A 25592-nucleotide genomic window follows, 5' to 3' on the forward strand; every position below is an offset into this window, starting at 1 on the left:
ACCTCAGACCCCCTGCAGCATGCCCGGTGAGCGCTCCTGCCCACGAATACACATGGGGACGGATGGAGGTCAGCCGATGGGCAGGGAGGAGAGGGGTGGGGAGAAAGAAGGTACTAGCTGGTTTCAGAGACGATGATTAGGTCTAAACAAAATCATTAAGCTGAAGCAGCAGGAGCCCACTGGGAGGCTGGCAGAGGAGGTGGTGTGACAAGTAAATTAGCAGCTGGTGACTGCAAAACGTGTCTGACACAAGGGTTGGGGACCTGATCCCTACAGATGGCTCGCGCAGCTGAGGAGCACTTGCTTCTGAAAGTCCCTCTGCTTATTAAAACTCTGCTCATTAAAACTCTCCTCTAGCCAGATAAGATGAAATAAAAGAAGAAAAAATAAATAATAAAACTGTAGCATGAAAAAGCTAGCATTCACAAGGGGCTTTTTCCCTGCAGACCACAGAGCCCTTTCCAGGCAGGTCAGCTTATAAATATGCTTTAAAAATAGGAAACCAGGACATGCGGCTATAAAGCCACCCAAGACACCGAAGTCAGAGAATGCGGTCCCCATCCAAGAGCTCCAATAGCTGCACACCCAACCTGTGACCTTCCCAGTCCCAGAAGAGATGGGGACTGGGGGTGGGCGATGGGGAGCTCTGCAGCTGCTGGTACGATAGGGAGAAACAGGGAGATGTTGTTGGGGCTTCCAGGAACATAGAAGGTCCTCAGTGCTGGCTGTTGTAATTTTGCTCGCAAGGTGGAGAGGAGAACCAGAGGAAGGGGTTGGAATCCCCAAGCCTGGGGTGAAGGCATAGCAGAGACTACACCACCCTAACCACCAGAGCATGAGGGAAACTAGGAACCCTCGCGTTTGGCTGCAGCTCTCCCACTCCAACATACCTGAAGATCGGAAAGTCCAATACTCGTCATCATCAAAATGAGTGTCTCCTGCCGTGTGATGGTCTCCAGGGAAGAAAGCATGTGCCACTGTCCCACCAGGCCCGTCAAAAGGATAGCCGTCATTGTGATCTGCCTTGGAGAAGTCTATCTGGATGTCAGCGTTGTTACCTGCCACTTCATGGAAATTCAGCGGCGTAATGTCGCTCCAGACCTTCAGGGCATAGTACATCAGGGCTCGGACGGTGTCGTGGCCCAGGTGGGACTCTTTTGGGAAGGTGCGAACTCTGAAATGAAGAAAGACAAAAAGAAGGTAAGTCAGCATCACGAAAGATCTTCTCTGAGGACCACCAGGAAGGGCTCTGCAGGTGCCTAGTGCCTTGAAGAGCCCCAGTGAGGCCTCCAGAGCTCTCAGTGCTCCTCCAAAGCACCCTGACACCTTTTATAGGTGTGTCTTTAAGTCTCTGAATCACATCAGTTCCAGAGCTATGAGGATTTCAGAGTCTGGGTCCTCTGGAAATACCAAGCCAGTCTGTTCCACCAGCGTGTGAAACATCCCACCCACGTGAAACACAACCAGGACCTGAATCCTGATCCCTCCCGATCCTGCTGTACCAGGTGTCAGTCAGCCTCAGAGCCACACTTCATGCACAACCCGCTGTTAATGCCCAGGACTGTTGCCCTTGCCCAGCCTTGGCAATGCCAATGCCACAAGTCCCTTTCCAGAGCTTGCCCATTTTTTTTTTCCAAGCTCCCTTTCAGACCTATGGACAATGATTTTCTCACCACTTATTCGTTCCACGTGCAACCCAAATATGCAAAGATTATTGACTCCTGAAGCCTTTGCACCTCACACAGGCCCATCAGTTTTCCTGCAACAAAAACCAGCAGATCATTGCTCACTCTTATTACACGCACACAGAAATCCAGTACAGATTTGCTGCCTCCATATATTTCCCGGCCTGTCTGCTGGAGGTATAAAATATACTCAGAAACCAGTACACTGCCAGCAATCTTGGAGACTGCAATCCATAACAAGGAGGAAGAGGAAAGGATGCATTTTGTGTAAATTGCATTCAAAGTGCCTCCAGCCTATTGCCTGAGGAGACGGACTATTTGATGGAGCACTGTAGCCGAGAAGCTCTTGTCTTGCTTCTTGGCAGAAAAAGCACTGATGAGCAGGGGCTTACAACACTACTGCACGTACCATAGGGCTATCATAGCTTTTCTGCATATGCACTACATCCCTTCGTCCTCAGGTCTGCCTTGCCCTGGAAGAGGAGTGCGGTGGGATGAGTCATGTGCCGGCACTTGCTCTGCAGCTGCATGCCTAAAGCCTCCCTTGTCATCTTCACTGGAACGAAGAAAAGTCAATGTCTCCTGTATAACCAAACCTTGAAAAAGAATTCCTAAGGTTGTTGATTTAATAGAGAAGGTGAAAAGACAAAGATGCAACAAGGCACCTTGGCTTCTGAAAGAGCATGTTTAGATAATCTTTCATTGACAATTTTGACAAAAATAAACACACTCCAGGAGAAATGTACTTTTGACTGAGTAATTATTGACAAAAAACAATTCTGCTGGAAAATTTCTGGCCAGCTCTACCCCAGTAATAATGGATACTTTATTTCTTGTGTACCAGCACACCAACCAAAGCATTCATGCAATATTCATGGCTTGACAGATTTTTAAAGGCTGAAGCAACAATTACATTCACCTCACTTGCCCTGCTGCATAATACAGCTGGGAGAGCATCGCTCAGTATTACACTGCTCCCCAGCACCAGTGTGAAGTAATGACCTGACTAAACCTCTAGAGGTAATTACAGGTGTCAGAAACAGATGTCACGTCACTCAAGCTCTTCCTACAAGTAGTGGTTTGGGTACGAAGAGACACCATAGATCAGAGAAGGGACGTAGGAATGACTTGCTGACTGAGGTTGGATGCTCTTGCTTTCACAAGTACTTGCACATATCCCATGCCCTCAAAGACATGCAGCTCAAGATAGGCATCACCACCTGACCTGGGCAAAACTAGTGAGGGTTAAATCCAGGATGGAACAAAAAGGGACTCATGAGAACAAGTGCGGATCTCATTAGCAGTTTCTCCGAAGACCTGGGGAACCCCATCCCAGAAAGGGTGGGAACAAGATGGGTGAATCAGGCAAAACACATCACAGCCAGATGAGCAAAAATCACTCATATCTACGGCTTTGCTATCCCTAAACTATTCTGAGCAAAGAAAGACTTTATCTACTAAACTAAATGAACTAGCATACACGTAGCATCAGACAATCATGGGACTCCAAACAAAATGCATTTGTAAAGAAGACAGCATAGAGGCACAAACAGTATGAGCATGGGACTAGAAAAGGCAATTTTTAATTTATAGAAGAGACTGTGGCTGTTTTAACCTCTACTGAACAAGTCATTATACATGTAAAACACACCGTGTTTAGCCCAGGAATTACAACCTGTCTCCAAGATCACGGCGCCTAGCTTGACCACATAAGCTCCTTTCCTCTCTCTCCTTTCCCTTCCCTCTCCCTCTTTCCAGCTGTAGAGTAAGGATAATAAATATGATCTCCCTTATAAAAGGATGGCCAATGAAAAGCCCCGTCTAAAGAGACAAACGCTATTAATATTCATCTCAACCCCTGACTCCAGAAACATTAGATTAAGGCAGAAACAGTATCAATACTTATTTTGCTTCTTATAAAAGGTCCTGCACCTCTGAGCTGACCCACATTTTATTGACATACTGCAGGTGTAAGTAAAAAATCCCCCATCCTTTATTCATTACCACCGTTATTTTTCAAGAGAATCCCATCAGGGTTTTTCAATTCAGCATCTGATTTGATTGCCGGAGCTCTACTAATTGTTTTCAATGAGATTAGCAGAAGACTATTTTACTGATAGGATGTTTGTCGGCACTGCATTACCCAGTTCCACTGAAAAGGAGGCACATTTCTAACATCATGCAGAAGGAGACAGGACTAAATAAGCTTCCTCCTACCTTGATTATTACTATTATTTGTCATAAATGCAGCTGCTTAGGTACTCAGCGGAAAGCCATGCTCCTTCTTCTTGGGTGTTAATCCCTCCTTAGACTGCCCTCCCAGCGTGCCAGTCTTGGGCAAAAGCCTGATGTAACTGGGGAGAAAGCTCCCTCTCCCAGGCTGGCCCTGCCAAGCCACTGGGACGGTGACAAGCACTGGGCTGCTCGTTCCCCTCAAGCCACCCCACCGGCCTGTGGGGTCGGTCACATCCCCCTGCAAAGCCACCGGCTGGGACACCCTGGTGAGCATCCGTCCCTGCTACAGACATGGCTGCGTGGGGCAGCGCCAGCCATGCTGCGGGACAGGGGCTGTTGAGCAGGGCACGGCTGGAAGGGCACAGCCAGGTGCCAAAGAGGGCATTGCTGCTCTGCCTTTGGAGCTCACCCGGGTGGCAGCACCGCCACATGGACAGATGAAAGCTGGCTTCCACCTAGCTGTTGCCAGCCCTTCACCTGTCCCTTCAGTCCCCTCCTTAGCTCGTCCCATCCCAAAGAGATCTGGGGTCCGCACTGGTTAATAAGTAGAAGCCCGAGAGGGCTGGTCTGCCTCAGCTACTGAGGGCACCCACACCAGTGGTTATTTGATTTCTGGGTTCCTTTTTGGGTTTTGTCCTCCCAAAGACAAAAGTGAAAGAGTATTAGTGATGTATGGGCAATCAATTGCTGGTTAATGAAAGCACTCCTTCACCTTCTGCAGTCCTGAAACCACACAGAAATAAAATAAATGCTGATAACTCCTGAACACAGCAGGCTAAGGATTGCCTGATGAACCCAACCTAGTTTTGCTGGGGGGTGGGGGGTGGCAAGGGGACAGCTGGAAGGGGGGTGCTTGCTACTGTGGCAGGGGTGCTCTCCCAGCCGCGCAGCACGAGCTGTGGCACAGCAGCCCTGCTCTGGTGCTGCGTCAGCACTGCTGCAACACCCCGATGCCAGGGGAGGACAGCAGTGGGGTGTCTGCACCCCCGGCATCCTGTTCCCAGCACTTCGCAAAAAGTACTAAACATTTTGGGGTGACAATCCTTCTCCTGCCTTTTAAATCGTACCTAGTGCCTTGTGGCTCCCTGCGCCCAGCAATGGGCACCAGCATGGGAGTAATGCATTCCAGGGTGAAGAGGTGGGGGAAATCAAATTCCACAGCTGGTTTCTCAGGCTGCAAGAGGAGCAGCTGCTCTGGGGGCTGCTGCACTTTGCTGCCCACCCCAGCCATTGTGCCCCTGCCCTGCCGCCTGCACTGGCAGCTGGTGCCACCGTGGCAGCTGCCCGCACTCTGCTCCGGCCGCTCGGGGCTTTTCCTGCGCGGGGGGCATTATGGCAGCCCTAAAGCAGCCCTGCGCCGGGGGGTGACACTCCTGCCCCCTTGGGTGTCTGTCACCCCCAGGTGACGGGGAACATGGCTGGCTGCGACCAGCTGGGCTTGGGCTGGCAGGTCACCACGGTGGGATGCCACTGATTAGAGGAGGAGAGCAGGAGAATCGGGTCCGTCACAGGGACAGGAGCACGGCACCGGGGCTTGCCCTGCTGCACACTTCTCCCCAGCAGTGCCTGCAGGGCTGCCGCCCCTCGGGCCTGGCAAACCCACCCCTCAGCTCGGTGGCAGCCTCCATGGCGGGTGGGCTCAGGGTGCTCCCAGCCACGGTGGGCAGCGACTGAAGGATGTCACTGCTCCCCTGCCACCTGCCTCTGCTCCAGCCCCATCCCAGGTCCTGAGCATCGCAGTTGCAAAGACCGCAGGTCTGATGAAGTGGCACCAGGGACCCATCCTTAACTAAGATGGATGACAGTCAGCTCAGCTCGGCACCAAGCTGAGATTTCAGCAAGAAAACACCTGGGAAATTCAGAAAGCTGGACTTGGGCGGCTTCTGCCTGCCCCAGGGCGTTCAAAGCGCGCAGAGAGGGGGCACAGCCCTGGCGCTGCATTTCCCATGACCGCAAGGAGACAGCAGGTGCCTGGAAGAGATGGAGGTGCCAGCTGTAAACTCCCCTTCTGCGGGGCACAACCAGAAGCAATAAAGCAAAATTAGCAAAAGGAAAACCAGGCTGCAATGGCGAGGAGGAACCCGCTGCGAGCGGCTCCCGGCGCCAGTGCCAGCAGAGGGCATCCACAGCACGCTGCTCCCCACGCCCCTCTCCAGCTGCATCCCAAATCTATCCCACTGCCACCTCATCAGTTTACCCAGCGCCTTGGTACACATGTACAATGCAGGAAAAAAAAAATCCCATGAAAAGAAGATTTATATGCTGTAATAGCCTGGAAACTTCCCATGGAGCTGAGGCACAGAAGACTGTGTGTGTCTGCCACTGCACTGGGATGCTCTGACGCTGCATCACGGGCTGTGCAGGATGCAGCCTGTACTGTCTTGCCCCCTGAGCCCTCCTGTCCCACAGGCTGGCTGTGCTCACGGGTAAAAAGAAGAAACTTCAGTAACCTGCATGCCTATAAAATTTTGTTTGCCAAAAGCTGCCTTCTCCATCAGTGCAGGTGCATATCCCGGGATCATCCTTTTGCACAGCTTTGCCTACATGTATTCCAGCCTTGCAATCATTCAGGTTCTTATTCAGTTTTTAAATGTGTAGCATACTAGAATTTGGTTTCTTTTTCTTTTTTTTAAATCTTCAATCAGTGTGTAAAACGTAAGCGTGTAAAACTTTATGTCTCCATTGGCAGATTTTCACGGCAGTTTTAAAAGAAGCTATTTTAATCTCAAGTGTTGGATGTAAATACTGTGTTAGAGTTTCTATAATGCTGTAGCCTTCTGTTGGATTATACCACCTCCAGTTATAAAATACAGCCCTTTCTTGAACAAAAGCCAAGATCTCGGAAAAGATCAAAGACTAAAAAGAAGAAATGAGTTTGCCAGGAGATGGATTTTTTTAGGTCGTTCATATAAAATCGTCTCAGACCTAAACCCCTTTTTATGGCAAACCTTGCTGCAGCATCACAGTTTCAAGGGCGGGGGGTATCCTGGGGCTGCATCCACCGGAACAGCCTGACCCCATCCCACCTCCACTGCCCTCTGGGATGGTGGACCCTGCACCATGGCTGGGGTCCCGGCGGCACCGGGCACTGGCCCCGCTGTTGAGGCCAGGGCTGCGCACACGCCATGCCCCCTGCACTGGCTCCGGCAGCTCACAGGACATCATGGCAGATTTTATTGTTTCACCCAAAGGGATTTTCTCCTCTCTGGAATGTGAATTTTATTCCTCTTACCCATCAAGACGGGGCTGGCCAACAGGGGGATAGGCTAAGCTTTTGTAACGTGGGCTACTTCACTACAAGAAGCCGTCCATGAGCCAAAGTTGTTCCTTATGAAGCTGAATTATGTTTACCTTCTCTGAGAATAAGGTCGCAGAGGGATGTGCTGGAACATGGACCAAATCCCTGGTAAGACCAGTTTCAACACATGTCAACAGTGACAGCCAAGCTGAGATTTGTTACTGTAGAAGGAGGTCGACTCGCTCTAGGGACTACGTCAGGATCAAAGAGAAGCTTATTATTAATAACGGAGATCTCTCCGCAGTGTCCACATGCATTTTCAGGATAGTATGAGCACCTCATGGTGCTCACCTTTCTTGAAGCGACAATCACTTGGTCTTAGAGGAAGGAAAAAAGAGTCCCCAAAAGCACAAGTTTTGGTGGGACAGGGATCAGCTTTTTGTCAGCCCTGACCTGCAGCACGACCACAGGGTCTCCAGGAGTTGGACCTGAACTTCTGCGTGTCGCACGTTTGGGCTGACCCACACACATCGCTTCCTGATGTCAAGGGAAAAATACTCCCCTACGGCAAGGACTAGGAGAAAAATAGTGACTATCACCCAGAAAACACTCCCAACCCTTAGGCTCAGGTGGGCTCTTCAAGAGAAGATGGCCCATCTGCGCTGAGCCAAGCCTGTGGCAGCTGCTTAAGGAAGCGCAAAGTCCCAATGAACTCAAGAGAAACAATGCTCTAACCATTGCAACGCAGCAAACACCCCGGCTAATCCAGCGGTCAGACCTGCACCATTCCCAGCCGGCAGCCTAGCAGGTCCAAGAAGTCAAGGCTGGGATAGGCAGAAGAGTTCAAATAAAGAATCTGGGGGGTCTTGGGAGCTCGGAGGGACGTGTTTTAACACGCCACCCTGAAACTTGTCACAAAGCTGTATTTAGCCCAGATCTGCATGGGATCAGCCCTTCGCTGCAAGATTTCAGCAGGGGAACGTGAATTCCTACCTCCATGACAAGTTCCTTTTGCTCCACTTGGTGACAGCCTGTGTGAATCGCTTCCTCCTGGCCTCCACGGCAGCAAGGTCGGGCAGAGAGCAGCGAGGGGTCTTCATCAGCTCTAGTGTGGCTTCGTCTGGGGTCATGGAAAAAACGAGAAATCATGGAAAGGGTGGGTTACAAAATCCCGGAGGGGGACAGGGAGATGGGAAGCAAAGCTAAGGATGCAGCAGCAGAACAGCAGGCAATACCCGAGAGCCTGTTGGGGCACAGCACCGGCCCCAGCACCACTTGGGGTGACACCCATGGGGCACTGAGCCCCTGCCGTGCCACCGCTGCACCCACCCCCAGCAGCAATTCCTGCCGAAAGCCCATCTCCTCAGAGCACCTGCCAGCCGGGGCTGCTGGGGGGTCTGGGGGCTGGCACCGTACGGCTGGGGGCTGGGCGCTGCTCTGCTGTTAGTGCCACCGAGAGGGTTATTGGTGTCAGGAGAAAATGCAGCAGGTTGCCTCTTGCGTGACACCTTACGGATCTCAAGAAGTTGTGTGCAAAACTACCTCTGCAGGCTTTGATCATATTTTAAAACACAATTTTTTAATTATTCTGTTTTGTACTCTCTTGCTGAATTGCCCATTATTCCCCTGGCAAAGCAGGGAGACATTCACATGTAGATAAACTCCATCTCTGTTCAGTTAGGAGTTCATTTGGAAAACGTTCATATTCCTTCTTATTTATTTTTAAAACTGAATGAAAGCTTAAAGCCTCTGTTCTCATCTGCTGAAACACAGACAAGTTGTTCCATTCACCATTTTCTGTACTGGCTTTACCTCTTTACTTAAACACTGTTACCAGATGCAAAGCCACGTCCACGCCCTCCCAGGGCAGCCCCCAAGCCTGTTTCGAACACCCCCTCCAGAAACGAAAATGAAGATGCATTCGAAAGGCCAGCCTTGCTCCTGGGCCTCCTGCAGTTTGCGATAAGGTGGAAGACAAATAATTACATGCACTCAATTAAGAGCAGAGAGGGACAGCCCCACCGAGGGGATGCGGCTGGGGGCTGCTCAGGCAGCAGCTGTGCGGGGGGCCCACGGGGGGCTGCTGGGGCGTGGGGGTGGGCGCAGACCAGCCTGCTAATGAGCAGCTTCTCCTTAGTTCTGTCCCAAGCAGCCGAAGCAAGCTGGCCACACAGCAAGGTCACGGCCGCCTGTCAGGGAGGGGAGGAGAGTGGCCAGGCGTCCTTCCGAGGGCCGGGATAATGCTGCCTTTCTCCTTCCCTCAATGGGGACATTGAGAGGAATGTCCTGGCCACGCTGGGGAACTTGTGTTGCTTCAGCCTGGCCCTGGGCTGCTCCCTCCCAGCCAGATGTGGCTGCCACATCAGGCAGGAGCCACTCACCGCCCTGTCCCTGCTGGCCACTGGAGCTGGTGGTGGGCTCCTGGCTGGCCAGGGGGGTGCCCAAAGCCACGGCAGCTCAGCGAGAGCCCAGGAGACCCTCAGCAGCCCCAAGGGCACCTCGCGGCTCTACCTGCAGCAGGCAGGAGCAAGCAGCACCTGGGTGATGCAACCCATCTTCCTCCCCCGTGCTGTGCCCTGGTGGTGAAGAAACCAAAGCAGCTGCATATACAAACTGGGAGGCTTAATCAGGATTTTTGTTCAACTCAATTTGATGCTGCAATTAAGGCTTTGAACAGGACAACCTATCAGCCTTAGTTTTTCCGTCTTTTTTTCTTCTCTTTTTTTGAACACACCAAGAGCTATTTAAAGCATAACAGGAACCCCAAGGGCACGCGGGTCTGGTGAAATAATTGCTTGCCTCAGGTTCTTGAAAGCACAAGGCAACAAAGCACCTGAGCCATATAATTACTCTTATAGATGCAAACTGGGCCGTATGTTACACCTGCGTGAGATGTTCCTAGAGATGATGCTACACCACAACTCAGTGCCAAGTTCCCTCTCCACCCCAAACCCATAAGGAGCCATCCCCACATCCCTCTGCACCAGAGAGAGAGGAGGGATCATGAGCCACTGACCTAGGACCCCTGTCGCCTCGAGACCCCCGAACTTTTGCATGGCAGTGATGGCCTTGGTGAGCTCCTCCTGCGTCTGCAGTTGTCCTGTGATGGGATCTGGAGGTGGCAGATACCCAAATTTTGTCAGCCAGTCCTGTGAAACAAGAACAGGGGATGAGAAAAGGAAAGGAAGGAAATATAGACACAGGGAAAGATGCTCGGAAGGTCCCCTCCGTTCCACTTGGAAATACTTTTCCCATTTACACATTTATACCCAGCTTCCCCATCGGACTGTGTGGTCTCTGCTAACAAATGGACATGTCAGGACAGATCTGTACACATCGCTTCAGTAATGGGATCTGGTGACCTTCACGCATTCCAAGGGTGACATCTAATTTTCCCACCTGGCTGCAGACCATCTTGGGCAGTGGTGGCAGCAGGCCCCGGCGAGGGTCACGCAGGTGCCTGTGGTCTCCGCTCGGATGCTGGCAGCTCCTACTGGAAACTTGCTGCAGGGCTGAGCACAGCGAGGGGAGGAAAACTGCCCATCGCAGGGGCTCGGCAATGCCGCCTCCCGCGGGACCTCACTCCAGTGGGAGCCCACAGGGGTCTTGGGTCCCTGGGAGGAACCTCTCTGTCTGAGGCTGCAGAGCAGCTGGGTTTTGCCCAACTTTGTCTCGGTCAGACCTCTGTTGGGTTAATAGTTGGACTCGATGATCTTGAGGGTGTTTTCCGACCTACGTGATTCCGTGAGGGTGGCTTGCTTTACCCTGACCTTCCCCATGCCAGGATTTTGACTGGCAACAAACCCAGCCATGAAGACTCTGAGCCCGCCCTGAGCTACGCAGTTATCTGAGACCTGAGGTGGATGACCTCAGCACTGACACAAAACTGAGCCCTCCGGAGAAAAAAACAACACATGGAGAGACAAGGTGCCAAGCCACTTCCTTGGAGGCCACCACATGCAGTGGGACCTCGGACTGGTCCCTTCCCAGCAGTTCCCAGGGAACACGAGCACTGCAGCTGCAGTCCCAGCTCCCAGGAACCAAAACGCTGCCCCAGGGAGACCCAGCGGGTTCCCAGCGGTGCTGTCACCCTTCCACTGCGACAGGGAGGGGTATGGGGAAAGGGAGCAGAACAAAACCCTGCAACAGCCTTACCCTAAAATTTGGCCAATGCCAAAAAGTCATTCCTGGTGACTGGTGGCCCTCTTTTTTAAAAAAATAAATACATAAATGGATTTTTAAAAAAACACTAAGAAAATCTCACTGATGATGGCAACTGGTTTCTCAGCTTTAGATCATTTGTTGAAGGGGATAAATGGGCAGAGCTGCGCTCGCCCCAGCAGCACCAGAAGTGCCAGGACTGGCTAACTGGTGAAGCTGAAACCTCAGCCACCCGTGGCCCCCGAGAGGGCTGACTGATTTATTTAAGAGAAGCAGATGGCTTTTCTCTCTGTGCCCTCCCCTCCAGCACTTCCACGTGCCTGGTTTAACCACCTCCCCACCAGTTGCCGTAAAGCGCCCAGAGCCAGGTGCGGGCACCTCCACCACCAGAAAAGAGCAGGGACCCGCAAAATGCCCGCACATCCCTCTTTGCCGAATCTTGAGCAAGCACAGCCACGTGCCAGCGATCCCCCCCTCACGGATGCATCGTTCAACCAGAGGCCACTATTTGGTACGGATTTGTCTCTCAAAGGACAATAATTTTTTATTGAGTTCTTTCTCTTCCTCTTTTCAGCCTAAAGCTGATGAAGAAAATGCCATCACTCCCCTTCTTACAACTGCTTTTTCAATGTCTGGTGAACTAGCGCTCTAAATCCTTCCCTACCCTCCTCCTGGCTCCCCTCCCCCAGCAGCAGGATCAGCAGAGAGCAGTACCACCGCACGCAGGGAATTCCATAACCACCTGCCCCCTGTTTGCTTTATCTGTATCAAAGAAGCATCGAACTATTGAGCATCTTGAAGACTGACATTGATCTAGACCTCCAGTGCGGTCAATACACCACAGGTTTATCGCAGTCAGATTAGTTCCAGAAGTCAGCACCTGCCTGGGGCACCATGCCCTAATGTCTCCTGGCCTGGTGTCACCCACCGCGGCCACCCCGAACGCCACAGCCTCCCAGACCCTCTTGCAAAGCCCAGCTGGACAGTTTCATGCTTGCGGAGCTTGACGGCGATCTCCCCACGTGTGGCGTGGCTCTTCACCGGGGAGCATCGGCTCCTGTGCCAGGTTACTCACCGGCAGTTCACTTCCCTGCTCGCCCTTCTGCACGGATGCCTTATTTTAGCGGGATGATGTGCTATCACAGCTAGAGAAAGCAGCTTATCTGGCCATTTCATGTTGCTTAATGCAACTCCATTAGCCACCACCTTTCTAGGAGTACATTAGCATCTCTGCAGCCTTCCCTCACCATCAGGCTGAAGGCCAGGCCAAGTGCTCTCCCTCTCCTCCCTGCTCCTATCTGTCCCTTTGCATAGCAAAAACATTTGTGACAGAAATTAGAGATACAATTCACCCCTGATAGCTCATGAGAAATCGGCTGTGACACGGAGCTTGGCAGCCGGCCCATCAATTGCCAGGGATGGTGGAGTTTAATCTGGTTTCTTCCCTGGCCATGGAGACACCGTCATTTATCCTCTAACGACAGCGGAGATGCTGCTGCACTGGCAATGTGTGCATCCCAGCTCAGGCCCACCTGGCGGAGGTAGCTGCAGGAGGCTGGGGGGCACAGGGCGGGGGGCTCAGCAGAGGTCCTGCCGACTTCCCTGCTCCTTGACCCGAAGGGAGGAGGAGGCACCAACACGAACGGACAGCCTACGGCAAACGGGGGGCGGGGGTGTGTGTGTGTGTGCTCCCTGACAGACAGGTGGCAGGAAGGGGCAGGTACCACAAGTCCTGCAGCTGATCTACCTTGCAAGCACTGATTTTCCTGCATAGGATTTTTCATCTAGACCATTGTGTTTATCATGCCCTACTCAGGTTCTCCATAATTTGGCAGACCTCTGTGATAATCGCTCTCATTCATCTCGTTTCCAGTGTACAGGTTCTGGCCGGTTTCCTCTCCCCTTGTAAGCAAAGCTGATCCATAATATTGAACTTCCCCATTCCACCTTTGCTGTAGCAAAAAATCTCATTTAGGGAGAATGCAGCTGGACTTGCAGATGAGAAGGGGCAGCTGGAATTGTCTGGCTAATTACCTGGGTGCCCTGTGAAAGCTTTTCAGGTATTTTCTTGTCCTTAATTAGGACAAAAGCTAAATGTATGAACTTCCATAACTGAAAAAAATGAAAACATTTTCCACTGAGATAACTTGAACATGTTCCTGTCTTATTTCCACTTGCCTTTTTCATTAAAAAAAGGTATTTTTGCCAACTCTCATTAGCTTAAAATGTTTAAATAAAACAGTGATTTGAGCTGAATGCTAGAATTCTTTGGACATATTTCTTGCCTGAGTTGGTGCAATAAAAATTTTTCCTTAAAATTGTGCTGCACTAAATCAATTGACCTAATCCCACGAGAAGATTCAGCTTCAGCAACTCCCCATTTCAAATGGAAAAAATTGCTTCACCAAAAAAATTCAGATTGAGCCAACGTCTGATCATCTTCCAGCTGGGAGGTGAGCTGAGAATGAGCGCGGCTGCAGGACGCGACTCCTGCCACAGCTCACAGGACCCTGGCCCAGTTTTTGTGGCATTCACCTCATTGTGTCTCTGGCCCCCAGTTCTTCATCTATGAAATACCTGCAGCGGTATCTCCTGGTGTCCCATCTAACTGGTCCTGTCTGCTGGCACTGGGAGCTCTTTGGGGCAGCCTCTCCCTGGCTCTGCTGCACCCCACGCACAGGGGCTGCCGGCTGGACCAGCCTCGCCAGAAGTGGCCCCACACAGGGGCTTCGCCACCGGTGCTGGGAGTTAGCAAAAGTGGGGCTGGGGAAAGCTGGAGGGACCCAGCCAGGTCCCCAGTGAATTTTCTGAGCCAGGTCCACCACCAAGCAGTACAGAATGAGAGGCTTCCCATTGTGCTCAGGGCCAGGAAAAAAAAAAGGAAGAACCGCACACCTGGCAAAAGCAGCCAAGGACACCCATCCATCTGCACCTCCCCCCCACCACATCCATCTGCACCTCCCCGCCACTGCGCCGGGCCAACAGCTGCCAGCAAGAGCCCTCACGCTGCTCTGCGCTGAACACAGCCACATACCTACTCCTTGAAAACCACAGCTGGGATGGCTACCAACAAACCACTGCTTGTGGGGGGCTGGAGGTGCCATCTACCCCACTGCGGATGGTTGGACTTGCCCCACATCCTAGGCAGCGGGAAAAAGCCATTGCAAGGCGTTCAGCCCTCAGGGCTGAAAGAGCAGGAACAGGGTCTCCCTGGGTGCCGCCCGTGCCCCATCCCCTGCAGACTCGTGGGACCAGCCACCCACAGACAACACAACTCAAGAAATAAAGAACAATTGAAAAAAACAACTAAACCAGAAAAAACCCACTTTTTCCCTCCCATGTAGCTCTACAACGTTTAAATGGCTTGATTTGACCCCTCCTGTCCCACCGCTGTGGTACCCAACAAAAGATGTCTTAAAGCAACTGCTCCGAAGCAGCCCTCCTCCAAAAAGGGACTGTGCTAACGATGAGGCAGCAGCGTCGTTCCTCCATGGAGCTGCTCCGTGCATGTGTTTGGAGGATTGCTCACTTGTTTGGCTAAAAATAAGCTGTATTATTTTTCTCTAGTGTGAGTTGCCACACTGCTGTGGCATAGTGTAATGAGAAAAAGCCTGTTTCTTGCCTTAAAAAATGATTAACGGAATCCAGAACTGCAGAAATTTTTTTTGCACATTTTCTTTTGAAGGCCGCACAAAGTTAGGAAAAACGGAAACTAAGTCCTTGCCTCTGCAAGCAAGCCCTGCTTCAATTTTGGACGTTTTTTTTACTCCTTAACCCACCTGAGCAGAATACCAGGAAACAGCCTGGGTCTGGGGCTTTCCAGGGCCAGGTGATGACCCGGAGCAAAACGTTAGCTGCAGCAGCAGAGAAGCCTCTGGTATCACTTATGCAGAGCCAATTTTCAGATTGAAATGGCAATTTAATTTCTTTCATCTATCCACTTCCTTTGTACCAATACACTTTTGTCCTAGAACCTACTTACCTGCTTAATTTTAAATCAGATGTAGATATTGTCCCTCTTTTACGGAAGATTTATGAGCTCTGAAGGTTTGCTTTTACAAATATTAATATTATATAAGCTGATGGGCTTATTCAACTGCCACAAGCAAAAAAAGACTCAGTCAGCAAGTTTTCTTCCTGATGATTTCTTTTTAAGGGTCGTAGGTTGGTGTTTACAAGAAGACAAACTAGTTCAGGATAACAAGGAGAGGATAAACAGGACAAACAGCAAAGCAGAAATCAGGGTAAGCAGAAAAGCTCTACCCAAGCCAGGTCCGTGCTCCTGCCTGCTCTTACATTGTAATGACCACATTTCTAAAGCTTAGCCCCCCCAAAAATCAGGGTGGTTTCTTTTTTTTTTTTGCTTGATGTTGCATAAACACACAGGAGGTGAAAAAAGCCTTAATCCTGCAGTTTGTAACACTCCCGTTGCTCTGGGATGTAGATTGTTACTCTCCGCTTACCCGGCAGGTTGCCAAGGGGGGACGAGAGCAGAGCCTTACCCCCCAGTCCCTGGCACCTCTGTCCTGGACTGGAGCCTGAGCTTCGCACCAGCACCCAGACTCCCAGACCAGCTCTATCCCCATCCCAGCAAGACTGGGGGAAGAAACAGGGTGTCAATTCCTGCCCCTGTTGAGCGGGGCGCAAGCAGCACCCACAGCGCTCTGCCTAAGGGCTGTCGGTGGTGACACCCATGGGCACCTCTCCCTGGCCTGTGCCGCAGCCACCAGCATCGCTCCACATGCCGCTGTGGCGAGGGGCTGCGCTCGCGGTTCTGTGTGACACCTCCGGAGACCCTTTGGATGTGCAACATGCATGGAGAGGATGCTGGCATATCCCAATCCCCAGATTTTCAGGGCAGTCCAAGGCTTGAGCAGAAGCGTGTTTCCACTCAGAAGATCCCTTTCATTAATAATCCTTGGAAAGCTTTACCGAACCGCACCTTTTCTTATTCATCAAGCTATGAGTTGCTTTTCTTCATTTAAAAAGGCTCCGGTCACAGCTGGGTGGCTAAACCCTCACCCCGGCCTAAGCCTGGCCTCGGCCTGCTGGCGGGGCAGCATTCCTGCCCACGGTGCCCAGCGCCCCAGGCTGAGCCGGAGCACGGACCCCCCCCCAGCCCTCATCTCTGTCATCCACGCCAGGAATCCGCAGGGGAACGGGCTCTGGGTTTGCAGAGCCACCCAGGCGGAGGGGGCTCGGAAAGCTCCCTTTCCTGCTGGAAGCCTCCTCATGCCCTGGGTGCAGTCATGCTTCACACATACAGGGGAAGAAAATCCAAACATACTACTCAACAAAATTAACGACCCAGATTACTAAAATAAAGCTACAATTCAAACATCCGGAACTAATTTCCAAATTACACTTCATTTTATCTCTGCAGCTACTATTAAATAGGGTGGAAGCTTTTAAAATAATAATAATAAAAAAAGTCACCGCCACCACAAGCTAGATTAAAAGGAAATTGCTTTCGGCTGTTTGAGTTTTTCTTCCAAGTTTTCGAAGGTTTACAGCATTAAAATTTTTACAGTCATTTTCCCGAGATCAAACAACCCCAGAAACAACGCCCATTAATTAGAGCAACACATATGGTGCCGCAATACTCCGAGGAGCACGCTCCTGCAGTGTAACGGCCTCCGGGCCACGCAAAGCCAACAATTCCCTTCCAAGGGTTGCCATGCACCTCTCTAATGAGCTATCGCATACACGTAATCAACTGATTAATTCATTAGGAGAAAAAAAAATGCAGTTTGGATTACAACCAGGACTTTGGTTGATGCCACCGCTGAACTGCGGGACTAGTTTCATTAGCTCACGCCGGAGGAGTTGCTGGAATCCAAACAGCTATTTAATTCGAGCGAATGTTGTGCACAGAATCCAGGGTGGAAGTTAATGCAGCTGCTAATGATTTCCTCTCCCTCCCCCTTGCTTTAAGTGTTCGATTAGGTTAACAACAGTGGTGTTGCAAAAGGCCACAACCCAGAAGTCCTGAAGATGACAGGTCCCTTGGCAAGAGACACATCAAACCACTCGACACTGGTCCTGGGACACCCTGGTCACCAGGGATCCAGTGGAGAGAGCACCTCTGCTCCGGCGCAGCTCTCTTCCTAGCCAGCCACTGGCACCAGCCTGGTGGCCTGCAGGTCTGGGGGGATGTGGCCAGGTCCTGCCTGCGGCTGCAAGGGCCCACTTGTAGGGCTCTGCCGACGTGACCGCCTTGCTGGGCATCCTCCACCAGACACAGTGGCCACGGGAGTCAGCCGTCCTGATTTGGAAGCAAACTTCATTGACTCTGCGGTAGATGTTACACAAGGTGTAAGCATCTCTTTGGTTGGAAGGATACTGACAGCCTTCCCAGAAACACAGAGTTAATCAAGAGTTGGAGCAGCAGCAGAAGGGAATTCTCTGCAGACCACAGAAACAGCATTTTCAACCTCTTTGAACTGAAGATCAAAGAACCAATTCCTGCCCATAGAAGGCAGGCAGAATAGCGCAGCGCAGAGCAATGTTTACTACAGCTGGTTCAGGTTTCTTTTCAGCGTAAGAAAAAATGACAAAACATATAAACAAGGTACAGTTTATTCTGTATTTTCAACATAAATGTGTATTTTTCTTGGTGGTGATTTAATACTCTGGGGCTTTAAGGAGGCCTTCAGTCACTGGAGGTTTTTCCAGCACATTCTGAAAATTTCCACTCGAAGGCAATGAACAATGCAAAAACATTGTGTGTAACTGAAACTCCACGTGACCATCAAAAAGGACTTTCAACGGCAATAGTTTTTTGTTTTAAATCAGCCCTAGTTTTGCATAATGCTGCTTGTCATGGTGAAGAATCCTTTGTCATCAATGAGTTATTTAGGAAGGAAAAGAAGAAAGTCCTGGTGTACAGCAGTCTGTTGAACTGTGGTGGGAAGTTAGGTAAACGACCAAATTAGCATTCTTTTATCTCGCCACAAAACCAGCTCTACACAGCATAACCCATCGCACAGCGTGGTTTATGGACACAGCCCTGCTCCCTCCATGCAGGTGTAGTCAGAGCCTGTTCGTGGTGGGTGCAGGAGGCTCCCAGCCGGCAGCGCCGTGTCCTGGTGAGGGATGCCGCCGGCCAGATCCTGCGTGGAATGGCAAACGCGGGACTTCAGCTCTCCCTGAACACCCCAGCCCTGCTCACTACAAAGGAAAGTGCCAGCATTTGCGTTAAAAATGAGATGAGTTCTAGTCCTCTGGTGGGCCCAGAAGCCAGTAACATCACCAGGGGGATCTAAACCACCCCAATATTCCACTGAGAAGCACAATAAGTAATTACCATTGCAACATATGGCATATAAATACCAGCAGCAGAGTTTAAACGTGCTTTAAAATCCACTTCAGAGCATCTGCGCTGTTGGTACCCAGGCTGTGCCCAGCTTCATCTGCACCATGGAGTGTGGTGGCTGCTGCGTTAATTCATGGAGCTGCAGCTCCGCTTATGTGGGACGAGCCAGCGCAGCCTGGGCTGATGTGTCAGGGCAGGGCGGCCGGTGGCTAAGCAGGGTAGAGAGAAAAGCCCAGCTCCAGTGTGAGAGACAGAGCAACTGGAATCCCTGAGACCCGCCACCCACTGCTCCTGAAATGGCTGCAGATGATGACGTGAAGTGTACAGTGCTCACACAAAGCCCCAGGACAGGCATTTCTCCTGGGTGCCAGCTCCCCTCCGTGCTGGAGCCCAGCAGCCAGTGGGTGCCCAGAGCCAGGGAGCACGTGCCCCTGACACCCCCTTTCCCACCAACAGCACCCGCTGCTGTGCTCTGAGCATGCCCGCAGGGACAGCCAGATCAAACCCAACCTCAGATCTGGTGTGACAGGGTTAAATTAGATGTCACCACATACGGTTCCTACAACATTTGTAAGCCCAGAGATCTCCTCCCCATGTACCCAGCCGCAGTCCACATGTAGCCAGGGAAGAGGTTTCCCTGCTCAACACAGTGCAATAAATCATGGTGAGAGGTTGCCTCATCCCTGAAATCACATCCTCTCTGTACGAAGGGAAAATCAAAGCCAAAGTTTTGCAAACCCAGGGTTTTCTGGGCACAGGACACGGGAATGTCCGTGGTTTCCTAGATGATTTTGCACAAGGCTCAGCAGAGTCCAAAGCTGCTGGGAGGCTGCTGCGAGCAGAGCCAGCTGGACAGTGCTCCCCAGGAAACATCTGCTGGAGAGGGACAGAGGGAACAGAGTGTGCCTTGACCCTCCTCTCCCCATGCTCCTCCACCTTATCCCACCCACACAGCAGGAGGGTGGGCAGGGAGGGCGGCTCCTGCGCCCCTCGCCCAAGGGGAATCCCACGTCAGGAGGCTGCCTGGGCCCTCTCCACTACCAGAGCTGGGACCCCCGCCCCACACAGATGGGGGGACCCTGCAAGACAGGCTGTCTGGGGGTTTGTCCACCTCGTCGCACACAGATGTGCAGACATTTAATTAAAGTCTCCAAGCCTCCCAAGCATCCACCATGGGGCTGTTGACATCACCCAAACAGACTGTGCAGAAAACTTCCAAATGCTCCCATCTTCCAGCTGGATTGGGACCAAGATGAGCAAGAAAATGATGAATTCTTTTAAAAGAAGTACAAATTGCTCTTTACCAGAGTGAGACTACACAGCAAGGCTCTCCTGGGGGGTGACTTTAGAGGTCCTGGTTTTGCTTAATGAGCCTGTCCACTCATCAGACCCAAGCAGCACGTTCGCTCACGGTGCGTAGGGAAAGCCAACGACGCGCCGGGAACACAATGCCGTTCATCTGTATTCTTCCGTGGCCCCGCCGAAACGAGCTCCTACTCTTCTGCTTTCAGTCATTAAACAAACCACGTCTGGTAGCTAACTGAACAGACTGCTATACATCAAAACAAATCTCTTGCTAACTCCATCTATTGGATCTTGGACTAGGACAGTGTCTTCTGCAGGACAGATTCCAGACCCTGCGTTGTCTCTGCAGCGTGGCTGGTAACACCAGAGCTCACCTTGGCCTGCCTATGTCCTCACTCGCAGCTTTCAGCCTCCGTCCCAGGCTTCAGAGCTGAACCTCCAGCACAGCTTAACTGTTTCTGCATTTACAGCAGCCAACAGTATTTTACATCCAGAAATCAGCTTGGCTGCACATCTCCCCTCCGCTCATTAGCTCGGAGATCAGTGGCTTCCTTCCTCCCCCTTGTAGCGTCACATTTCCCTCCAGCTAGCCAGGCTTGGTTTTCAAGATAACCCCAGGACACAGACTGCCTGTTTAAATATGCTCACAGCGTGGCTCCACACTCCTTTCAAGAGATTGCAGAAATGCTCTAGTCCTCCACAAACTGGGAATTCAGACACTGTTATCACCATGCTCTGTGCTAGGGCTGGTCCAAGGGCTGCTAACAACAGCTACAGCCCCTGAATTTACCTCAGCAGCTTCTAGATCAGGTCTTAACTGTATCTTCCCATTTAGTTTTTAGCAATGAAAATATTGTGACATTAAAAAATATCCATAAATCAGAAGCCGTGCTGGGGTGTGAAATAGTGCATCCATCTGGGAGAGAATTAAGCCTCACATACATCTCTTGTCCCTGGATCTATGTGACTACAGGAACAACACATTTGCTACCTGGTTGGCTTTGCTGCTTCCCCCAACGTCTTTACAACAGCGGTATTACAATGAGCTTTTCTTGTTGACAGGCTCTTTCTATTCTCTGTACAAGCATCTTGAACAATTATTGATGCTGTGGGCAACTGGCAAACAGATAAAGCAGCCTTCTGTTCACAAGCAAGGCTATTAAGTCAGAGGAAGCAATAACATCACAATTCTCAGGGGTCTGGCCCTCAGGTGCAAACACGGGGAACTCTGCAGAAGTACTTCAGGAGCACCCACAGGCTGCATGAGCTGGAGAAATTACCCGCTGAACAGCAGCAGATTTAGAAAAGCCAAAAAAACCCCAAAAAGAGCCCTGCATCACCACAAAGTGTTGGACAACTCACAAAACATGACAAAAATTCTTTAATTATTAAAATAAACTAACCGAAATGAATAATTTAACCCACTCTGACTAGTCCGGGGCATTTTCCCATGGCTGCCAGGATGACTCTGCTTTCAGTGAGCGCTAGCGTTAATCATGACCTGGGACAAAAGCGGTTTTGCAGGAAACAACCAGAACAAAGCAGAACCCAAACAAAACCACAGATTATACTCCTCCCCAGAGGGATTCAAATTATACAGTACCTGACTTCGGCAAACGAGCTGAACCATGCAGCAGAGAACCTGCTTTTACCAGCACTCCCCCCATCCCAAATCCTAATTTAAATAATAATAAATCTGTGCGTCTACACACACTGTTATCTATTTAGGTGTTACAAACCAGACCAAATTATGCAGCACCACCTGTGTGTACCAGACCACTGCAGCTGGGAAACAGCAGTAACTCGCCCCTGCCCAAGAGTGAGAGCCAAGGATGCAGGTGCCGACCCCTCTGACACCCCCTCCCGGGAACCACCGCGGCTGCTCGCCCCCAGGAACACCGGGCTCCCCAGCCACTGCTCACACCTGCAGCTGTGCCACGCCGAAGGACAGGCCGAGAACAAGTTTTTTCAGTTTTTTATCCAACAGACACGTGGCCACAGGCTACGGCTTGTGTAGGTACTACCAGTTTTGCCTGCCCTTGCTCCTCTGCTCCCAGGCTTTGCCCTGGGCCAGTTGCATGCAACTACATCCCAGTCAAGTGCAAGCTGATGGGATATTGGAAGAGCAGTTTGTTTCCTCCTTGCTGGGAGGCAGTTGCTGTTTGTAGGATAGCTCTTCCCTGCTGCTGGCAGGGAGAACTGCTGTCCCTGCCTCGCCAGGACTGCAGCCCCATGGGGCAGACGCGCAGCGCTCCCGCCCGAGCCCAAGCTGTCAGGCTGTGCAAGATCAGAAGCTGGCAGCTGGCACACAACTGCTCTCGCTCATGTGGCACAACACAGGGGAAACTCATGCATCCAGGGGACATGGCTCCCTTTGCTCCATGGCTGCTATCAGGAGCCTCTTCATAGCACAGGAACCTTACACAGGTCCTGCTGTACCAATGTGGTCACCAGCACCCCTTGGGCACCCCAACCCCAGGTTTCTGCTGGGTGGCTCAGTGCCACATGCCCATGGCCACCGGGTCACCCTGCTGCCAGTCTTCTCACCAGCCTGCAGACTTCAAACCCCTGCGTTATTTTTCATGTGGGCTTGGAGGGGCTGGGGTGGGGTGGGGTGAGCAGCGGCACCCGAAGCCGTTGGGCAGGGATGAGCCTTTTCTCAAGGCAATGGCCATCTGCGTGACCGCAGCCACGTGCGGTGCCTTGGATCCAGCCCTGATCCTAATTACAATAGCATCTTCTCTGGTTTTAGAAACACAGCTCACCGTGGTCCTGATCGCACCAACGTGGGATGTGCAAATTAAAGCTGGTGCCTGCTATTTTACACAGAAAAAGCCACTCCACGCTTGTGATAAAGCAGCCCGCTCTCCCCACCACCCTCCAGCCTGCATCTCTGCACATCCCCTTCCCAGCACGGCTGGCAACAGGCACATTTATGCACAAAGATCATTTCTCCCCCACTGAGCGGCAAATGATGAAATAAAAAGATTATAGAACTTACATATTTGAAAAAGCTCTAATGGGAAAATATCCCCTATCTTCTGCAGCCTCGATACGGTGTGTGTGCAGCCTGACACAGCTGGAGGCATCCTTCACCTTTCTACATGTAAACAGCCAGGCTTTATATACCTATTAGATCTATTTGCAGTGCAGACAGATACTGAGATTAGGGGCTTTCAGCTTCCCAGCCACATAACCTGTGCAGAGATCCAGGTGAAAGGATCCCATTTAACTGCCCTGGCTACCACTGGTCCCTCAGCCACACTTCCCTGCCCTCAAGCCTTCGTTTGCCTCTTCCACCACAACCTCTCTAGCATCAGCAATAAAGGAAAATTGATGGTTTTATCTGGTCGAATCTTTGCTAAAAGTATGTTTCCCCTCTGTGAAGGCTGTGGGTGTTGGTGGTGATGGCAGGACAAGGCAGGTGGCTCCCGTTACGGGCAGCTGCTGCTCTGCGCTCGTGAGATTTATGCAGAAATTTATCCCCTGGCCCCTTCCCAAGACCTATTCCAGCAGAAACAACACAGACTAAATTTTGACACCAATCACACTCATTAAGTGGAGAGGTCTTGCATTCCTCCATAAGCAGAATATGAAATACAGAGAAACTCCTGGAACAGACCATCCTGCACAGCAGAGTAGAAATCCATCTGATAAACTGAATAAATTTAATCACATTGGGTTTGTTTTGCCTGGGTTTGGTTTTGTTTTTTTTAAGACCCATATATTTTGACTTCTTCAGCTTCACGACACAAAATGTCAAAGTGACCATCAGTATCACGTCACAAGCAGAATCACTCTCCTTGCAACACCAGGACAGCTCTTCATCAGGAGCAGAGACATGCCCTGGCATGCTGAGTGGGCTGCTGTTCCCTTCGGCCATAAGTATCAAGTACCATTTGTGAACTATATGGAAGCCAACCGGCCGGATCTGCTGCCTCCTGCCCTAAATGCCACAAAACAATCTCATCTCCTGCTGAACCTGGTGCAGAAAGGTAATCAGCATCAGCCTGCAACCACCAAGTCTATAGGTACTGCCGACTGGGTCAGACAAACCACCGACAATTTGCCAACACATCTATTTCCAAAGCTCACAAGGCTGGGCCGTACCCCAGGAGGAGCCGAACGCCTTCCCGCAGGGATGAGGAGCCGCACACTGCCATGGCTGCGGCACCCTGGGGCTAAAGGACTCGGAGCAGCGATGCTACAGCAGACACTGTTACGGAGAAAGGCCAAACAAGCCTGCCAGAAAGGTGAGAGAAGACAGGACATGTACGGCCTTGGAGGGACTAAGGCAAAGCACCAGGCTCTGCTGACTATGCTGCCCAGGGTTTTGCCTTGACCATGCAACGAGCTTGTTCAGATATGCAGGTGATGAGTTTCTTTTTCGTGAAAAGTGGGGTGAATTCTTATTCCTCCTTATCAACATGTCAATTCTTCCTGCTTTGCTTGGGAAAGGAAGGATGCTGCTCTGCTCAAACAATAGCAAGCACAGGAGAGCTATAAAAATATCAGTAAATAAGTTATTCCCTCTTTAACATGGGGAATGAGACCATCTGACCTTTCCAGACACCTGCAGCTCTCTACAGCTCCAGCCCTGCCTTTTAGAAGATGTTTTGGGGTACATCTAGCCCGCAGAATGCAAAGGCAGCAGAGAGCGCTTTTGAACAGCTTTAAGCAGGTTAGGTGGCGAGAACTAGCTTTGTTTTGTTCAGGTTTTTTGTTGTTTTGGGGTTTTTTCCTTCTTTTTTTTCTCTACATGCCACAGCCACCAGTGTAGATGTTATCCTTTATTTTCTTCCATAGCAAGGACACAGACATCTCAGTGCAAGCAGATCTGCTGCTGCTGTGCAATTAACCCACTTTAGCAGGCAGCTGTCCCTGAGCAAAACCACAGCAACAGCCGCAGAGGTAGGACACAGCCCCTTCCTCAAAGGGATGCGACTTTCAAAGCATAAGGCCAATTCCAGCGATCAAGCTATTAAACTGAGTTAATCTTGTTCTTGGTAAAATAAGCAAAGAAATCAAAATGTAACCCCCTAAGTTAATGCAAATTTAAGCTTTCACATTGATTGCCCATCACATATTTATGTCATTGCTTAATCTAGCAGCACTAAAATGAACATTCTTCTAGCAATGCTACAAATAATAATCCTCCGTGAGCGATGATAGCATCTCTGGCTCCGAGGCTGCTGTCCTGCAGGGGGGCACAGAGGCTGCACACAGACAGGCAGAGCCCGTCCTTCCCCCCGAGGGATCTCCCCACATTGACAAGACAAACAGGAAAGGGAAACAGGGAGGAGGTGGTGTAGGCTGGAGGTCACACCATGGGGAGCACACGTCCCCCACAACCTGGGCAGGTGCCCCAGCCACCGAACTTCACTGCCTCCAGGCAATCACCCACTGCAGAGCTTTCCGTTATCCATTACTATCTAGCCTTTCTACCTAGTTAAAGCCTCAGGTTAAAAATAAAACAATGTTTTTGTTGAAAATGTGGCTTTTAAATTATTGGTTTTTTCTTTGGGGAATTATCTGCAACTGATGGAGCATTGCTGGGGAGGCGGTGTGGCAATGATGCTATCAGCTGGCTCCCCGCCAGTGTGCACCAGGCCATAATGGTTAATGAACCCCTCATAGCTTTTGTTTTGCTCCT

The 25592-nt window shown here is 51.0% G+C and overlaps 1 protein-coding gene across 1 annotated transcript in view; it reads right to left on the reverse strand.

Annotated features, from left to right (window-relative positions):
• The window catches only part of MMP17 (matrix metallopeptidase 17), a 65536-nt gene that overhangs the window by 13688 nt on the left and 26256 nt on the right, over positions 1–25592 (reverse strand). The window contains exons 2-4 of the mRNA XM_056324912.1: positions 10175–10307; positions 8152–8278; positions 891–1174 (exon numbers count right to left, since the gene is read on the reverse strand). Coding sequence (XP_056180887.1) covers positions 891–1174; positions 8152–8278; positions 10175–10307 — 544 coding nt within the window. The remainder of the gene's footprint in view (positions 1–890; positions 1175–8151; positions 8279–10174; positions 10308–25592) is intronic.

Source organism: Falco biarmicus, chromosome 1, assembly GCF_023638135.1.
Source record: "Falco biarmicus isolate bFalBia1 chromosome 1, bFalBia1.pri, whole genome shotgun sequence".
NCBI classification, from domain to species: domain Eukaryota; kingdom Metazoa; phylum Chordata; class Aves; order Falconiformes; family Falconidae; genus Falco; species Falco biarmicus.